Below are 17,789 nucleotides of genomic sequence, written 5' to 3'. Positions count from 1 at the left end.
GCTGTTGCTCAGAGCTCAAACTCTTGAGCGAGCTCTTAACCAACTGAGCCACTTGGCCGGCCCACAAACTGAATCACTTCTAACTTGAATTTCAGCACTGTACAAAAATCTTTTTTGAGCCATTCCTGGGCAGAACGTGGCAAAACGTAACCTACTGTAATATACCGGTAACAAGTGCGAAACAGTGAGAGCAAAGACAACAAGCGCGAAAAAGTAGGAAATGCAAATTTAAAAATCTACAACCACTGTATAAGATGCACCCAGTTTTTAGACCCCAAATTTTTCGAAAAAGGTTGCGTCTTATACATGGGGAAATACGGTACATAGTGTTTTTTGGATAACATATAAGATGATCTGTGATCTCCTTACTTGCGTCTTCAGTTTTACTTCCAGTGCATTCCCTCAAAATTTCTTGTATTTGCTCATTTCCCTATTCCCTCTGCCTGGAATGCCCTTTGACTGTTTTTACTGTCATATGTCTATTTTTTAGGACTCATCCAAAGCATTACCTCCTTTATGACCCTTTGCCCAATTTCCCCATTTTATCTTTTCTATCAGCATATATCTTGAACATTCCTATATCATAGTACCTACCTTACTGATACAAAATGATTTGTTATGTCTGCCTCTTCTTTTAACTTTCGTTAAATACTTATTTTTGTTGAACAAATTAAAATAATGAGTGGACAAACAAATGGAATTCTTGATTGAATAAGTCTACCATCATATTTCTGACCTAGAAATGATTAGGTAAGTCAACATAAAGTAGAAAACAAGTAATTACTTATCAATAATTGGTTTCCATTTCCTTTTTTAGTAATACATATATACTTATGTTGGTTTATAGCTCACTATATATGAGTTATTTTTATTTTTTAGATTGCTCTCCCTAGTCTTTATCAGATCCTCTGCTTTGAAGATGTAGCTCTGTGGCATACTTTTTATCATAATTCAGTGTGTGAGCAGGAGTTTCCACCTAGTCTTGCAAAGAAGGTTTCCTTATTTCACCAGGTAAGTTATCTAAATACATAGAAGTATTTAATGTTTCTCTTTTCATTCAGAAGCCATTTAAATGAAAGCTCTGCCTTTGGGTGTCTCGTAATCTTAATGTGGCACATGTGGGGAAGGGCTTTTCTGCTTTTGTCATCTTATCCAGACAGTGAAATCACTGTCAAATTTCCCACTGTAGCTTTTCTTACTCCCTCTGACCCAAAGGTGATTTTGCAATAGAGCAAATGTCTTACAGAAAGAAATTAAGGTATGGATTGTATAGGTTCTTCACTCATTTTGCACGGTTCTATCTAAGGAAGACATCTCATGGTGAGGAAAAGGGGAATTTTTTTCCCACTCTATTTCAAAATAGAATGATGAAATCTACTGATGGGTCCTAATCAGTCTTTTGGGGGAGGCAAAAGGCTTAGAATTGAAAAGCTCTATAGGAGTTGGTACTGGAGAAGTGACCCTTCCATTTCCTGGAAGTGGTTCTGTCCCCGTTGTATCTCCTTGGTGAATTCTGTTTTACCAAGTATGTTTAAAAAACAAACAAACAACAACAACAACAACAAAAAACCCTTTATTTGAAAATATATACACTGATTTGAAAATTTTAGGTGAGATTTTTGGGCCTCTTTTGCTGTCATCAGAAGAGCCTAACCTACCTACCAATTTTTTCCTGGCATTTGGCAACTTATTAGATCCTGAAGAAATAGCTAATCCTCTGACCATAACATGCTGATGTTTACTTTTTTTTTTTTTTTTAGCTGAGCCATCCTGCTACCTGTTGGCAGCTCAGCGGCTGCTCAGCTCGGGCTGGGAATCGAGCCGCTGTTGCTCAGAGCTCAAACTCTTGAGCGAGCTCTTAACCAACTGAGCCATTCGGCCGGCCCCTGATGTTTACTTTTGATGATATGTTTGAGGAAATAAATGAATCTTAGTAATATTTTCACTATTAAAGATGTGTCTTTGTATTATGTATACCTATTGTGTCAATTTGAGGCATAGTAAATATTGTGTAACAGTGATTAATATTCACATATTTTAATAAACATTTGTTTAATTAATTAACATTAACTATTATTTAGTTAACAATAATATTGTGGGAACATTATTATTTAAAAATACCCTGAACTTTATTTTCAGGTTCTTGTGGTGCAGGCTCTCAGGCCAGACAGATTGCAAAGTGCCATGGCTCTATTTGCATGTAAAACTCTGGGTAAGTGTAATGCTTTTCTAGAACTAGACCACCAACCTGAATTATTTGTTTTTAATTTACATGTTATTTTATGCTGATCTGAGTTTAGAAGATTATATGACTTTTTTTTTCATTTTACATATTTTACAATCTCTACCTGGTTTAAAAATATAATTCTTTGTGTTGGATATGACCATACTTAATGCATTAAGTTTGAGGCATAATTGACATCCTGTATTTAGTAAAGGTGTTTGAAATTTTAAAAATTTTCTTATGAAACCACTTTAGACATTTAGACATTTGTCCAAGATTTAGAGTTTAAAGCAGAGAATCAAATGTTTGATTTAGGTAATGTAAAACATACAGCTACCATAATCTTAGGGAAAAAAGCCTTCAAAATGAGTTCTTTTGCTCTATTTAAAACAACAAATGAAAATTTGTGTGTCTTCAGATCGTAAACAAACTGTGTAATACATTTTTTAAGTCTTTCAGATATTCTTATCTGAAGAACTAAACGTTATTACTCATTTGGAAATAATAAACTATACCATATTTCCATTTGTACAAGAAAATTTGGAAAAACTATGTTAAAAGGAAAGATTATGAAAAGTATTTTAATTGAAGCATAGAGTCATCCAAGAATAATAGATCTTCACTATTCTAAACCGCAGGAGGTTTTAGAAACATATTGGAAATGAAAAGTCTGACATAGTTAAAATAGTATGCTGACAATTTTTTATGGAAATCTTTTATTTCTATTTAATTTTTCTATACATATGTATATGAAATTTTATGCTGAAATTGCTTTTTATTAATTGTAACTTACGTACATTTCAATCAAGTAAGCCTAACATGAACAAAGACATTGTCCATGTTAAAAAATGCTTATGAGCATGCTTTATTTTGTAACTAAAGAATTTATCATGTTGCCAACTATAAACACATACTGGGTAATAACTGTATACTAGTAAGCATATCATAAATTTGAAAATCAACTATCCCCATATTTACCACTTAAGTTAGCAGATTGAAGTAGCCTTTTGCTAGCAATTTTGAGAAAATAAAATTAGTAAAGTAAATTCTTCATTTCTTAACAAATCTACCTACTACCTGCATTGGTAGTCATATTCATTCTGCTTTCCCTTCTATTATTGTGAATGAATGCCCTTTTTCCAACTAAAAGCCAACCCTTTTGCTGTGTGTGTGTGTGTGTGTGTGTGTGTGTGTGTGTGTGTGTGTGTGTGTGTGTGTGTTCCTACCATTATCCTCTTCTCCTGCACTATCAATATCACCTTCTTTACTGGATAATTTCTGTCAGTGTACAAACATTTTAGTATCACCTGTCTTAAAAATGCCTCCTGTGACCCTATTCCTGTCACTCTCATCCTGTTTCTTTTTCTTTTTTTTTTTCCTATTTCTTTATTTCCTTCTGCAGCAAAACATGCTGAAAGTATGTCCGTAATCAGACTAGAGTAACCCATTTCCTCAAATCCTATTCTGTCTTTAACTCACTCTATTTGGACTTCCATCTCTAAAGTTCCACAAGATTGCTCTTGTTAAGGTTAATAATGTCTTCTTCCATATTGCTATCCCTGCTTTTGTCTTATCTGATACCTCGATAAAGTTTATTCTTCCTTCTTTAAACATTCTCCACTTTCTTCTTTTGATTATTGTATTTCTTCTTTCATACCTCAGCCCTTTTCGGGTTCCTTTTCACTTTCCTTTACTGGCTGCTTTTCTGCATGTCTTCTAAATGTTGGAGTAGTCTTCAGTCCACTGCAGTCTTGTTCTGTTTTCCCTTCTTTCATTATTGTACATTTCCTCTCTAGGTAACCTCACCCAGTCCTTGGCTTTAATGTCATCGTTAAATTACTCTTTTATCTCTTATTTCTATCCCTGACTTCTTCTTAGAATTACATAGACACATATATCCACATGCTTATTGGATGTTTTATATGAACGTTACATCACAAATTTAATATGACCAATACAGAACTTTTGATTTTTTCTGTACTAGCGTCCACTCAGTTGCTCAAACCAAAAACCCAATAGTAATCCTTTTTCTGTTTCCTGTACTTCATATACACAATCTACCAGCAAATCATTTTAATTCCAACTCTAAAGTTTACTCTGAATTCATTTACTTTTTGTCATTACTACAAACCTAATCCAAACTACCATCATCTTGCACTTTAGTTACTGCCATAGCTTTGGCTCTATCTTCAGAATATATCTGAATCCCATCACTTCTCACACCTTCACTGCCATCTACCACTTTTTTCAAGCCACTATCATATGAGCAAGATTACTACCATTTAGACTTCTTCTCCCACCTCCCATTCCAGTTTATTCTTAACACAGTAGCCAGAGTGCCTTTTCCAACATGTTACGTCATATCACTCCTCTGTTCAAACTCTCCTGATGGCATCTTATCTTTCTAAATCCTTACAATGTTTTACACTCTTACCACTTCTGGTCCTTTACTCCCCCTCAGATACAATCTACCACTCTCACTCTGATCCATCTTTCCCAACTATAATAGTCTTTTTCCTGTTCTTCTAGTGCTTCAAGTGTGTTTCTACAATCCCAAAACCTTAGTCTTTGCTATTCCTTCTTCCAAGAGAGCTCTACCCTCAGTTATCTGTATCACTTCTCCGCTCAAATGACATCTTTTCAGTGAAGATTTCCCTGAACACACTGTATAAAAATAACATATTCTTCCCTCAGCTCTCTATATCCTCCTTTACTTTGTTTATTTTCCCCTTAACAATTATCACCATCTGACATTATTATTAATTTATTAATTGTTTGTCTCCCAACTAGAATATAAGCTAAATGAGAGAACAAATTTTATTTTGTTCCCAGTTGTGCCCCAGTGCCTTAAACAGCTTCTGGAACATAGAGGCACTATAAATGTTTGATAAATCAACGGCTACCTTCCTAATTGGTCTCCCTACTTTGTTTCTTGTTTCCTCTCTGATCTCTTCTCTCCAGAAAGCCATGTAATCTTTTAAAAACTTAAACCAAATCATTCCTGGTTTTTTTGCATAAAATCTCCAAAATCTTCTCAAAGCACTTAGAATAAAATCCATTTTCCTTATATCAGCTTATAAGGTCCCACGCAGCCTGGGCTCTGCTTACGTCTCAGACCTCTTCTTGCCAGCTCTTATGTGTCAGCGGGCAAAACAGCCCAAGACCTTTGCGTTATCTGTTCGTTCTGTGTTTCTCTCCCTCCCTCTCTCTCTCCCTCCCTGCCTCTCTCTCTCTCTCTCTCTCTCTCTCTCTCTCTCTCATAGATGGCTCCTCTGTATCATTCAGATGTTAACTTAAAACACTGCATTTTCAAGGAGATCTTTCTTGGCCATCTAATCAGTCCCAGCACATCAACCTGTTTTAATTCTCTGCATAGCAACACTATCTGATGTATTGGGTTGTTGGAAAAGTCACGACGTATTTTTGTCTATGTTTTTCATTGCAAAAATGTGTCGTGACTTTTCTGACAACCCAATATTTCTGGCTTACCTATATATCTACTGTCTGTTTATGTAACTGGATGCAAATTTAAGTAGAAAAAGGCAATTTTCAGAGAGTTTTTAAAGAGTCTATTCTTTTCTCACCCATTTAGTCTTTAAAAATGGTCTTGTGTCACATTGCACATGACCTGTTTTATTGACTTTGTAGTTTGACCCTCTACCAACTCTTTGGAATACTTCTGTTATGGTACTGTTTCATTGCCGGATTACATGACATTTAAGATTTAACAGCATTAAGTAAAACCTCATGATATTCACATATTCAGTTGCTTTGAAAGTTTAATATATTTTTAGAACCATACTCTACCTAAGCAGCAAAAATTATATATATACTGGACTGGTGTATGGCTAGATGACTTTATTTGGTCAAGTGGTTTTATATAAAATTGGAGTTTTTATTGTATGAATAAGTTTTAAAACTCAAATTGAGAATTATAAGCACTTATCTCTTTAATCAAATTTTAGAGATTTGACTTCAAATGTAATTTCTTGAGCATCATTCATATGGAAAGATTTTTATTAGGTTTTTGTAGTCCTTTTTATATTATAATATATAAACTTTAAAATAGTTACTTAAAAAGATGTGGTTATGAAAGTTTCGATTTAAAGATTTAAGTTAACAGAGCAATCCTCAAAACCTCTAGGCATGCCACTTTAATATACCCCTACAAACCAAACCTTATTACTAGCAAAATCTACTGTTGGGTTGTTGGAAAAGTCATAACGCTTTTTTTTTTCTGTTTTTCGATGCAAAAATAAGTCATGACTTTTCCGACAACCCAATACATTACTTCTTAAAAATGGAAATTACAAGATGCAAATATTCTGACTTCTGTAATTCTGACTTAATTTTGACTCTTTTTATTAACTATTCTGAGCAAGCTATTATGCTTTGTGTATGGAGGTACTCCCAAGACATGTTCTTGGAAGGTGCTGCAATAGCTACTGGAACCAGTAACTTCTTAAAAGTTTTCCACCAAAAAGCCCTTTTGAGCCTTGCAATTTTCCTAGTTTACAATCCCCTGCTTTCCTTATTCTTGCTAGCAACCCATCCAGTGCACCTTGTTTCCATAGCTTCCTCTGTCTTATGAAGTCTGTGTCTAAGAGGAAAGGAAGGACATAAGTAAATGTGTATTCATTTTCTATTGCTTCTGTAACAAATTGGCACAATTAGCAGCTTAAAACAACATCCATTTATTATCTCACAGTTCTGTAGAGAAGTCTGGCGGGCTCATCTGGTTGCTCTGCTCCAAGTCACACAAGGCTAACTCCAGGTGTGGGCCATCTGGGCTCTTATTGGGAGGCTCTGGGAAGAATCCATTTCCAAACTCTTTCAGGTTCCTCACAGACTTCAGCAAACCATGCAGTTATAGGACCGAGGTCCCCATTTCCATTTCTGTCATTTGGAGTCCTTCTCAGCTTGTAGAGGCAGCTCACATGCTTTGGTTTGTCTTCCCCTCCCACCACCTTTAAAGCCACCAATGGCAGATTGGTTCCTTCTCATGCTTCATATCTCTCTCATCTCTCCCTCGGCCTCATCTTTCCTGCTTCACCCTTGTGCTGCATCTCTTTGATTTTAGCTGGAGAAAATTTTCTGCTTTCGAAGATTTACATGATTAAATTGGTCCACTTGGATAATTCAGGATCACCTTATTTTCAGGTCCGTAACCTTAGTTACATCAGCACTGTCTCTTCACAGCAGTGCCTAGGTTAGTGTTTGATTGAATAACCAAAGGATAGAAATCCTGAAAGGGTTAGCCTTAGAATTCTGCCTATCACAAAATGTTTGACTTTATTGTTACCAGACTTGAGTATTATTTCATTTTAAAAAAGTGTTTTAATTGGTTAATGTATATTCAGTTAGATAGTAGCTATTAATTGTCCTTTTTATTGATGTTTGTGGTACATTTTTTAGAGTAGTCTTTTCTCTCCAATAAAGGAAGAATAATTTTGTATACCTAATGCTTATCAGTCTCTTTGTTAGGGAGGATGAGATTAATGAGGAAAAATGAATTTATTATACCTACCACCTGTAAGAGTTTGATATTAATGTTCTACTTTCTTTTACTTGCTTACATACCTGAAAAGTGCTGGAGTTATATTTGTTCCTTTTTAAACTTCAAATTATTTCTTTTTTATTATCTTAGTATTTTATCTGAGTAAAGTAAAATACAATAAAGGTTTAAGTTATTTATTTATTTATTTATTTACTTTTTAAAAAAATGTATTGGGGTGACAATGATTAGTAAAATTACATGGATTTCAGGTGTACAATTCTGTAATACATCATCTATACATCACATTGTGTGTTCACCACCCAGAGTCAGTTCTCCTTCCATCACCATATATTTGACTCTGTTTACTCCCATCTACCAACCCTTTGCCCCCTTACCCTCTGATAACCACTAAACTTTTTGCAAACAGCACCTCTGATAAGGGTTTAATATCTAAAATATATAAGGAACTCATACAACTCAACAACAAAAAACCAAACAATCCAATTAAAAAATGGGTAGAGGACTTGAATAGACATTTCTCCTAAATTACTTAACTTACTGTTAGTTCTTTTGAAAGAAATGATCTATTTTACAGATGCATGGTCAAAATACAATATCCCAGTGATTTATAAGTAGTTCAACACTATGATAATTCACAATGCAATGAACATTTTGGGCTCTTTAATTTTACTGAATAATTTTGAATGATGACACTGACAGTTCTAATGGTATTATGAGTCAAAATTATTTGGATTAATAAAACCAATGAATGTATATAGACTCAGTACTCTTAAAATGCAATGGACATTTTATTGGAGCTTTGTAGGCAGAATGGCTAACATAGAATTCCACTTAACATGAATGCTTCACCTATGTTATCTTAAATGCTATGATATTTTTCATGATTTTTTGTCTAGTCAAAAATGTTCCAGTACTTTGAAATGTTGTGTGAAATGAGTTAATGAACATATATTTATCTTCTGTGGAATTTTGACTGTAGAAGTAATAATTGAACATATGCTAGACTCTGGATACAAAACGGTGGACAAAACAGATATGAATCCTGCCCTCATGGAGTTTACATTTTACATTTGTTAAATTAAGAAATGATATGGCAATTTTCATTAAAAAATTTTAAAGACAATTTCTATATTGGCATATATTTTCCAAGTAAAACACATGTTTTAGTCAGTAATCATTTTATATGAAAATATCTTTATATGTTTTTGATATATTTTTATCACATGATATAGCTAATTAGAAGTCCATGAGAAGATACAGAGAAATAAAAAGATAGACACCTGTTATGCCATTATTCTGAGATAATCATTATTAACATTTTTACATATACGTTTCTATTCTTTTTAAACACATAGATGTGTATACATTACAATATGGAATCATTTTGTCTATTCTATTGAGTAGTCTACTTTTCAGTAAATCATCATTTTTGTAACTTCAATTCCATTAAAATGCTATCAGAAATTACTCATTCAGACTCTTTAATGTCTTTCCCCTGGTTTTTAACTAATATCAACAGCTATATTGAAAGAATTTGTACATGGTACTACATTCATATCCTGTTATTTTTTAAATTAGTTATAATTTAAATTACAACATCAAAGGTCATGTACATTTTTAAGACTTCTGATACATTTTATCAAACAGTGAATTTAATTGGCCTGAAATGTTTATTGAGTTTATGCATAAATAAATGAATGTTTGAATGAATGAAAATATTTCTTATTACATTGTCACAAGTGTATAAGAATTCTTTTCCATTAGGTCTTAAAATAGGATGATTGTTAGCAATTTAAATTTAGTTAACAATAAAATTCGTATGTTATGCCTGGAAGCAATTCATCAACTTTAAGTGGCTGTTGGGGTAAGTTTCACCTGGTATTAGGAATATTTCTGCCCTTGAAAATTCTTATTTATTCTTATGGGCTGCTGCTGTGAAGTATAGAAGGGAGTGGTTCAGATATGAAATTTGTCTTTTTAGGATGGTCACCTCGAAATGCCTTTTTGGCCCATTTTTATGGCATTGAATTCATATTTTAAAGTGTTTGCTACAGAAGTTCTTAAGAATGTCTTTTTCCTGCTATTTTAGAATTTCTGAGGTGCAGTATTGTCTATTCGTTTCTATTTTTGAGGACATAGGAAAACCTTTCTTGTCTCTGTAGTCATTCTGTTACATTTCACTAATCCTCCCTTTTTTAACTCTTGTATCATACTCTTTTTACCTTAATTCAAACAACTGAAGTGAGTTTTCTTTAGTTAGGCATTTACTAAATACATTAATAATGGAGAAATTCAAATTTAGTAGAAGAGATTTAAATATAATCTCAAAATTATTATTTCTTGTCTGTATAGGACTTTTCTAGATTGTAAAGAGCTTCAGAATGGGAAAAAAGCACAGATGAATTGTGTTGAATACAGTTATTGTAGCAGTTAGTAGCTGGGTGCCTTTTACAAGACTTTTGATTTCTTTGAGTGTAGGCTAAGACATTTGATTTCTTTGAGTGTAAGTTTCCTTATACATAAAATAAACTACCTGGTATAATGCTTAGCATAGAATAGATGATAAATAAGTGGAATCTATTTTTGTTATTATATTCCATTTTGTCCCCAAATGACCTATGGTTTGTTTTATCCCTGTTTTATAATTTAGGAAACCAGGACACAGTGCATTTTAGAGATTTGCATAGGGTCACTCAGCTAATAAACATATACTGAGAGCTATATTTTTCTGTCTCCAAACTAAGCATTCTGTTACCACTTTTACTTCTCTTAATGCATGGACATAAGGAATAACTTTATCCTATATAATAACAGTGAAATTGTTTACAAGATCATGTGGAAATCTGATTCCCTATATACACATGGCACAGAGTCAACGCTCTGTTATATACAGGAAGCTATATAGATGGATGGTTGGGTCAGTCCTTTCCTGTAGATAGAAAATTGTATATTATGACCACCATCCTGATTGTGTGTTTCTTCATCTGTTAAACGTGTAATCAGGGTACCTAACTCATAGCATTGTAATAATTAGATGCTATCATAGATACAAAGTATTTACAAAAATGTCTGACATCTTAAGCATTCAACAAATATTAGTTATTACTACTATGTGAATGATTTTAGAGTATGAAAACTTGAATATGTATGGGATTATCATTCAGTTACTTATTCTCTATTATATATCATGTCATTAGTTTTAATAGACTTTTTTCTGATTCATGTTGCTTTATCTTTTTAATTTCTTCAATGTATCTTTTAGGATTGAAAGAGTTGTCCCCACTTCCTCTAAATCTCAAACGTTTGTACAAAGAGACGCTAGAAATTGAACCCATCTTGATAATTATTTCCCCGGGTGCTGATCCTTCTCAGGAACTTCAAGAACTTGCTAATGCTGAAAGAAGTGGAGACTGTTATCACCAGGTCAGTACATTTCATCCTGCTGCTTTCGCTAAAGCTGCTACTCTTCCTACCGTACTTGAATCTGTTAGTGAAACAGACATTTTGTTGTTGTTGTTGTAGTAAGCCAAATAATGTCCCCTAAAGTGTCCACTTGCTGATCCTCAGAGCCTGTGAATTTGTTACCTCACATGGTAATAGGGATTTTGCAAATGTAATTAAGTTAATCTTGGAGAACTTGTCCTGGACTATCAGGTGGGCCCAATATAATCACAAGGGTCCTTATAAGAGGGAGGCAGAAGAGGCTGAGAGCAGGAAGGAGACGTGATGACAGAAGCAGAGGTCAGAAAAATGAGAAGATGTTATGCTGCTGGCTTTGAAGATGAAGGAAGAGGCCATGAGCAAAGAAATCCAGGTGGCTTGTAGAAGCTGGAAAAGACAAGGGATGGATTCTTTCCTAGAGCCTCCAGGAAGAAAATAGCCCTTGAGTACTACCTTTATATTCAAACTAAATACCTTAATTTTAGACCAGTGGGACTTCTAACCTACAGAAGTCTGGTAAGATAATAAATTTGTCTAGTTTTAAGACTCTAAATTGTGGCAACTTGTTATAGCAGTAATAGGAAACTAATGTATTTGCTTACATTTTAAGAATAAATTAAACAATTTTATTTGGATGTGTTTGCAGTAAATAACAGCAATATTTACCTGCAAAAACCGAAATGAAAGAAATACATAATTTTTTCCAGAAAAATTTATCTAATATACTGCCATTTTTCCCTGAGGTTACCTCTTTTTTATTTTCAATTCAGTTTGTATGCAAGTTTGAAAATTAATTTACCCTGTTTGGACAACTGAATAAATAAACCTTTTTCATTAGGAGAATAATTAATAATGATTAAAACAGCAAATACTTCACAGCAACAAAAAATGAAAAGTAAGAATGTTATAAGGATTATAAATAGAAGATAGCAAAATAGCAGAAGGCTCATTTCAGGTTTTTCACAGTCTATCTCTAGGGAATTTCATTCAATCCTAGTTATAGTATGTTAATTAATATATTCATTAAGACAGTATTCAATTATCAATAAAGTGTCTTGGGAGCCAAATATGTGCAATATTGGAGAAATTAGAAGTAAATTTTAAAGTATTCAAGACTGTAATTATAAAAAACATTTTTTAAAAAATCTATGTTTCAGAATGTAAGAATTACAGGAAATAGTGAGATGAGGAGCAAAAGACTATTCAATAATTCTTTATACTGTCCTATAACTTGTAAACCTATAATGGTAACATTTTTAATAAGTAGAAAATATAGAGTCTGATGTTTCTTATGAAACATTGAAAACTCTGATTATATGTTACAAATTGTTATCAGATTTGTTGTTTTAGTTTTGTGTTTTGTTATTTTTTCAGGTTGCCATGGGTCAAGGTCAAGCTGATTTAGCAATTCAAATGCTAAAAGAATGTGCTCACAATGGAGACTGGCTCTGTTTGAAGAACTTACATCTTGTGGTATCTTGGCTGCCGGTTCTGGAAAAGGTAAATTCAGATAAATAATGGTGCAGATAATATCTAATATACTCAATTCAGCAATCTACAAGGAACATCAGTATTAAAATATGTCATGCATTATTTATGATTTAAAAAAAATAGTATTTGATGAGAAATCATTTAAAATCTGTTATTTTCTTCTTAAATATGTACATTTGTACAAACCAAGATGGATCTTTTAATAGGGAGTCTATAAAAATCTCTTTTTTTAAAGCATGTAAGGAAAGCCAAGAAATTAAAATCTTAGAGAATTTTGTTCAGAAGAAAAATAGTGAAAAGCTTTCAAGGATTGTTGAAGATCTATTTATAACATTACTTGCTCTTTATTCTCTTGTTCTGTTGTACCTGTCTGGGGAGAAAAGATGTAGAGGAGTGAGAAGGAACTGTAGAACTTCTAGGTGCTAAGGAAACTAGGATGTAAACAGAAGCAACCATTTCCTTTAACCTTAAGATAGAACCAATTGCTGGGTAGATTTTAAATGCAAACCTAGATTTAAGGCTAGTATTTATTTAAGAAAGATCTAGGGTCTTGGGTACTTAGAAATGACTCTGAAGACAAGATGTTCCTTTGAAGCACTATGTGATTAGCCAAGTGCAGAGGGGGGCTATCATGGTTAATTTCAACAGCACAAGTAGAGACATAGTGGTGGAGACGTTCATGCCTAATACAAGGAATGAAGATACTGGAAGGGCCTTGAATATACTGGAAGGGCTAGGCAGGACAGTGTGGGGCAATGGAGTTAAATGTGTAGGAAAGGGCTAGGTTATGAGAACCACGCAGAAGAGCTTGGAAGTTTTGTCCTAGGACATGGAGAGTCAAAGGAAGTCCTTAGCAGGGGAATTAATAATTAATTCATTTAATCTCACAGAAGTATTATTCAGAATAGAACCAAACAGAATAGAGTGGATTGAGGGAGGCCCTAACCTAGTTGTGATGTGTTGAAAATTTGTGCAGTCCTAATAAGTTGGCAGCTATAGCACCTTATACAAAATAGTTAATCAATAAATCTTTGATGAATGAGTTAATGACTGAGTGAATTAATTGATGGACCATGATGATTCTTATAATCAAAAGAAGATATAGATTTTGGAGCTGAAGTATATGTGAATATTCAAATATTCATTATTATTACAGTCTTCAGCAAAAATCACTAACGTGTGAAAATATAAAACTCATGTCTGATGAGCCATGTGTTTTAAGCATATAATGAAGAGTTGTGAATACTTAAATCCTGCTTTTTGTTCCAAACAGCATATTGATAGCTATTAATCTATGTAAAATATAATTACAGTTATTACTTTGGAAGCAAATGTTAATTAGAACTTTTGAAGTATATAGGGTAAATTATATTATAAAAGTTTAAAAAAATTTTAAAGTTTTACTTTTCTTTTGGAAAGTTTGGATGAATTATTTGGATATAAATTTACAAATTTGTTTTAAATCCAAGTATATCACATATGTATTGTTTCTTTTACCTTATTTTTTTTTAAAACATGCTAACCAGAGGCAAAACTTTACATTTTGACATTATAAAACTTTACATTTAAAAATTTTACATTTAAAAATTATTATTAGGTATAGATACATTTTATAACTTACAATTTTAAGCAAGGATGATGTTTCTATGGTCAATTTTTTGCCGTTTTTTCATTATCTTAACTCTATATTTCACATATTTATAATGAATGTTAGTATCAGACATAAATTATAATTATGAAAATAATTTTTAGACTTCTCTTTTAGAGCTATCAATACTTTTTAGAGTTATCAATATTTCTTATTAATATTCGTGCATTCTACAGACCCTTGCCTAGTACAGAAAAAAGCTTGAAAGACTCCTAGGTTCTGGTTACATACAAAATTTGTACCTGTTCACTAGGAACTTAGTTCATAAGAGACAGACCACATTAATAATGAATATGTAGTATGATTAACACTACTAATTAGAAGATAATTTACAAAATATCATCAGCAATGAATTCCGCTCGGGATTGTGGTAGTGAAGAATTGGAGAAGATATTCCCCTAAGATACTACATTTTAACAAATGAGTTAGAATTTGTCAGGTTCTAAAGAGAGTAGCAGACAGAAGAATGTGATGATTATAGACACAGAGGCATAAAAATTTGAGTAAGTGACTAACGCATACAACATGGGCAGATGAATTGGTATGGCGAAGCTTTCAATTTACATCACAGGCAATAGAATACATTGAAAATTGTCAATAAAGGAATTGATAACACTTTATAACTCTTGTGGAAACACAAACTGCTGAAACTATAAGAACCAGAAGGCCTGAAGATGACTGGTAGTTTAGTCATAGCAATTACAGCTAACACTTCTTTTGTACTTACTATGTATCAGCCACCGTTTTAAGTGGTTTACACAATACTATGAGATAGGTACTATTATTACATCCTTGCGTAGCAATGGTGTAAGTCATAGAATCCAAGGTCACATAGAAATAAGTGGCAGAATTTGGAGTTCAGCCCTGATGGTCCAAGTTCTTATTTGGTATACTAAGCTAGGAAGAGAAGATGAATATTTAAAGGACATATAATCAGAAGCTTAAGAAATATATCGTAAGAAAATTTACTTCGTAATAATATATTTATAAAACAGAAATTTGCGTCAGTGTTTAAGTTGATTTTTATTGTTGTTTTTATCAACAAGGAATTGAATACTCTTCAACCTAAAGATACCTTTCGTCTTTGGCTCACTGCAGAAGTTCATCCCAACTTTACTCCTATTTTATTACAGTCAAGTCTGAAGATAACATATGAGGTAAGAAGATAGAACTCGAATCACTATTTGTGTAAGTGCAGTAACCTCTATATGCCTTCTAAAGCTCTGTAAACAACCGTCTATTATGCAGAATTTCCCCTATACATTTAGATGAGGTATTATATACATAAATAATAGCATAAGATGATATTTATAAAAATGCATTGAAATTCTCCTTTCAAATTTTAAAATAACTGGCGTCATACTTATTTACGTTTTTCTTTAGTCTTTTCACTGAATTTTCTGTTTCTTTATTTCTTTTTTCTTCTTAATGTTTTCCTTAAATTTGTATTTGCTTTTGCTCTTTCTAATTTCTTATGTTGAATGCTTTATTGGTTTATATTTACTTGACTTAATATTGAAATTATTTTTAGTCTCTGAAAAGAGTATACCTTTGGCCTTATTTCATAATTTGACATATTATTGCTTTCATTTTATTGTTTTTCAAATAGTCTGTATTTGTGTATGATTTTGTCTGTAATTATATATGATTTATTCATTTAGCATAATTGTTAATATAGGGTCTTTTAAAATACTTTTATGTGGTTGTTCAGTTTCCTATTAGTGTCATGTTTTATTGAATGGTGCTCAAAATTTGGACTATTCTGTGATAATTTTTTGTAAATGTTTCAAAACACAACATTTTCATTTTAAAAGTATAAATTTGGATATGTACTTAGTAAATGAATAATATTTTTTCTTTTACTTTCAACCAAAAAAGTTTTTACTTAAGAAAAAGAATGAAAAGTATTATAAAAGGAATAACTATTTGTAGCAGACATTCTTTTTATTTTTTTAAGATTTTTTTTTTTTAATTGGGGAATTAGGGGAGGGGAACAGTGTTGGGGAAGGGGAACAGCCAAGTTGTTGTCCTTCAATATTAGTTGTGGAGGGCGCCACAAGCTCAACTGCAAGTCCAGTAGCGCCGCTCATCTCAGGGTGCTGTGTTCCATTAGTTGCAGGTGGGCTTAGCCACCATCCCATGTGGGAGGCGAATCAGCAGCCTTGTTGTTGAGAGCGCATGCTCTATCCACTGAGCCATCTGGGCGGCAGCTCAGCTCAAGGTGCTGAGTTCAGTCTTAATTGTAGCAGACATTCTTAAACTACTGAACTTGAATTATTCTTTTTATGTTAGAAACCATAGAAACGTTGTCAGTAAAATGATCGTATAAACTTATTTGGTTATTTTGAATGTTGTTGGTTTACAGATTTTTCGAAAAATATTTTGGATTTATAATTGAGATAAACTGTTAGGTATAAGGAGTTGGAAACTAGTTTTATATTTGTACATTTTGAAGTAACATCATAATAAAATTGAAGTCAACTTGGTAATGGTGTAAATTTTTCTTGATTAAAATATGTTCTTAAATTTGTTAAATACTGATTCTGATTCATTTTATTTTTAAGATTTTAAACAATATGATGTCTGTTTATTTTTGTTCTTTAGTCACCTCCAGGTTTGAAGAAGAATTTAATGCGTACTTATGAATCTTGGACTCCTGAGCAAATTAGCAAAAAAGATAATATACATCGAGCTCATGCTCTCTTCAGTTTTGCATGGTTTCATGCTGCATGTCAAGAGAGAAGAAATTATATTCCACAGGTATGTAAGATCAGTCTCGGATATATTCTAAGTCGTACGTATTTTTTATGTTAGAATATTTTTACAATTAATAGAAATGGCTAGGATTACTTCATAATTTGGCTCATGATTCATAAATTTATATCTCTAATTCAATCTTTTCTGTTAATCTTCTGGACTATATATAGTTACCTAGTTCACATCTCTGAAAGTGTTTAGAACAATGTGTGAACCATCATAAGCCCTCAGTGGTTGTTAGGCATCATTTTTATGGTTCTAGATCTCACAGGCCTCTCAAAGTTCCCCATACCTGTTTTTTCTTTATATATCCTTCTCAGTGAAAGGTATTGATATCCATTTACTTCCCCAAACTAGAAACTTAGGAGTTGTACTTGATTTTTTTTTTCCCTTAGTCTCCTTCCCAATTCATTATCAAGTCGTATTGATTCTGCTTCCAAAACATAATTCAGGGCCAGCCGAGTGGCGCGCTGGTTAAGAGCTGGCTTGGGACACCAGAGGGCCATGGTTCGGATCCCACATATGAGGGTCAGTGACACTGCCCTCTGCAGCTAAGATGCTGAACAGCTCAACCTGGAGCTGGACTTACGGGAGTCACCGGCGACGGCGTAGGCTGCAGCCCCTGTTGCAGTGGGTTGCCATGGGCTACCTACCATGTGTAGCCAGCAGCCAGCGTGAGCGGCCAGCAGCCGCAGTGAGTGGCCGTCCAG

The 17,789-nt window shown here is 33.2% G+C and overlaps 1 protein-coding gene across 1 annotated transcript in view; it reads left to right on the top strand.

Moving 5' to 3' along the window:
* The window catches only part of DYNC2H1 (dynein cytoplasmic 2 heavy chain 1), a 301,806-nt gene that overhangs the window by 167,841 nt on the left and 116,176 nt on the right, over positions 1-17,789 (top strand). Inside the window, exons 71-76 of the mRNA XM_019665532.1 lie at positions 880-1,011; positions 2,140-2,212; positions 11,005-11,165; positions 12,558-12,683; positions 15,369-15,479; positions 16,927-17,082. Of these exons, the coding sequence (XP_019521077.1) occupies positions 880-1,011; positions 2,140-2,212; positions 11,005-11,165; positions 12,558-12,683; positions 15,369-15,479; positions 16,927-17,082 (759 nt within the window). The remainder of the gene's footprint in view (positions 1-879; positions 1,012-2,139; positions 2,213-11,004; positions 11,166-12,557; positions 12,684-15,368; positions 15,480-16,926; positions 17,083-17,789) is intronic.

The sequence above is a fragment of the Hipposideros armiger genome, unplaced genomic scaffold (genome assembly GCF_001890085.2).
Source record: "Hipposideros armiger isolate ML-2016 unplaced genomic scaffold, ASM189008v1 scaffold_446, whole genome shotgun sequence".
NCBI lineage: Eukaryota > Metazoa > Chordata > Mammalia > Chiroptera > Hipposideridae > Hipposideros > Hipposideros armiger.
Note: the sequence above shows the minus strand (reverse complement) of the source record. Positions and strands in the feature narration are given on the sequence as shown.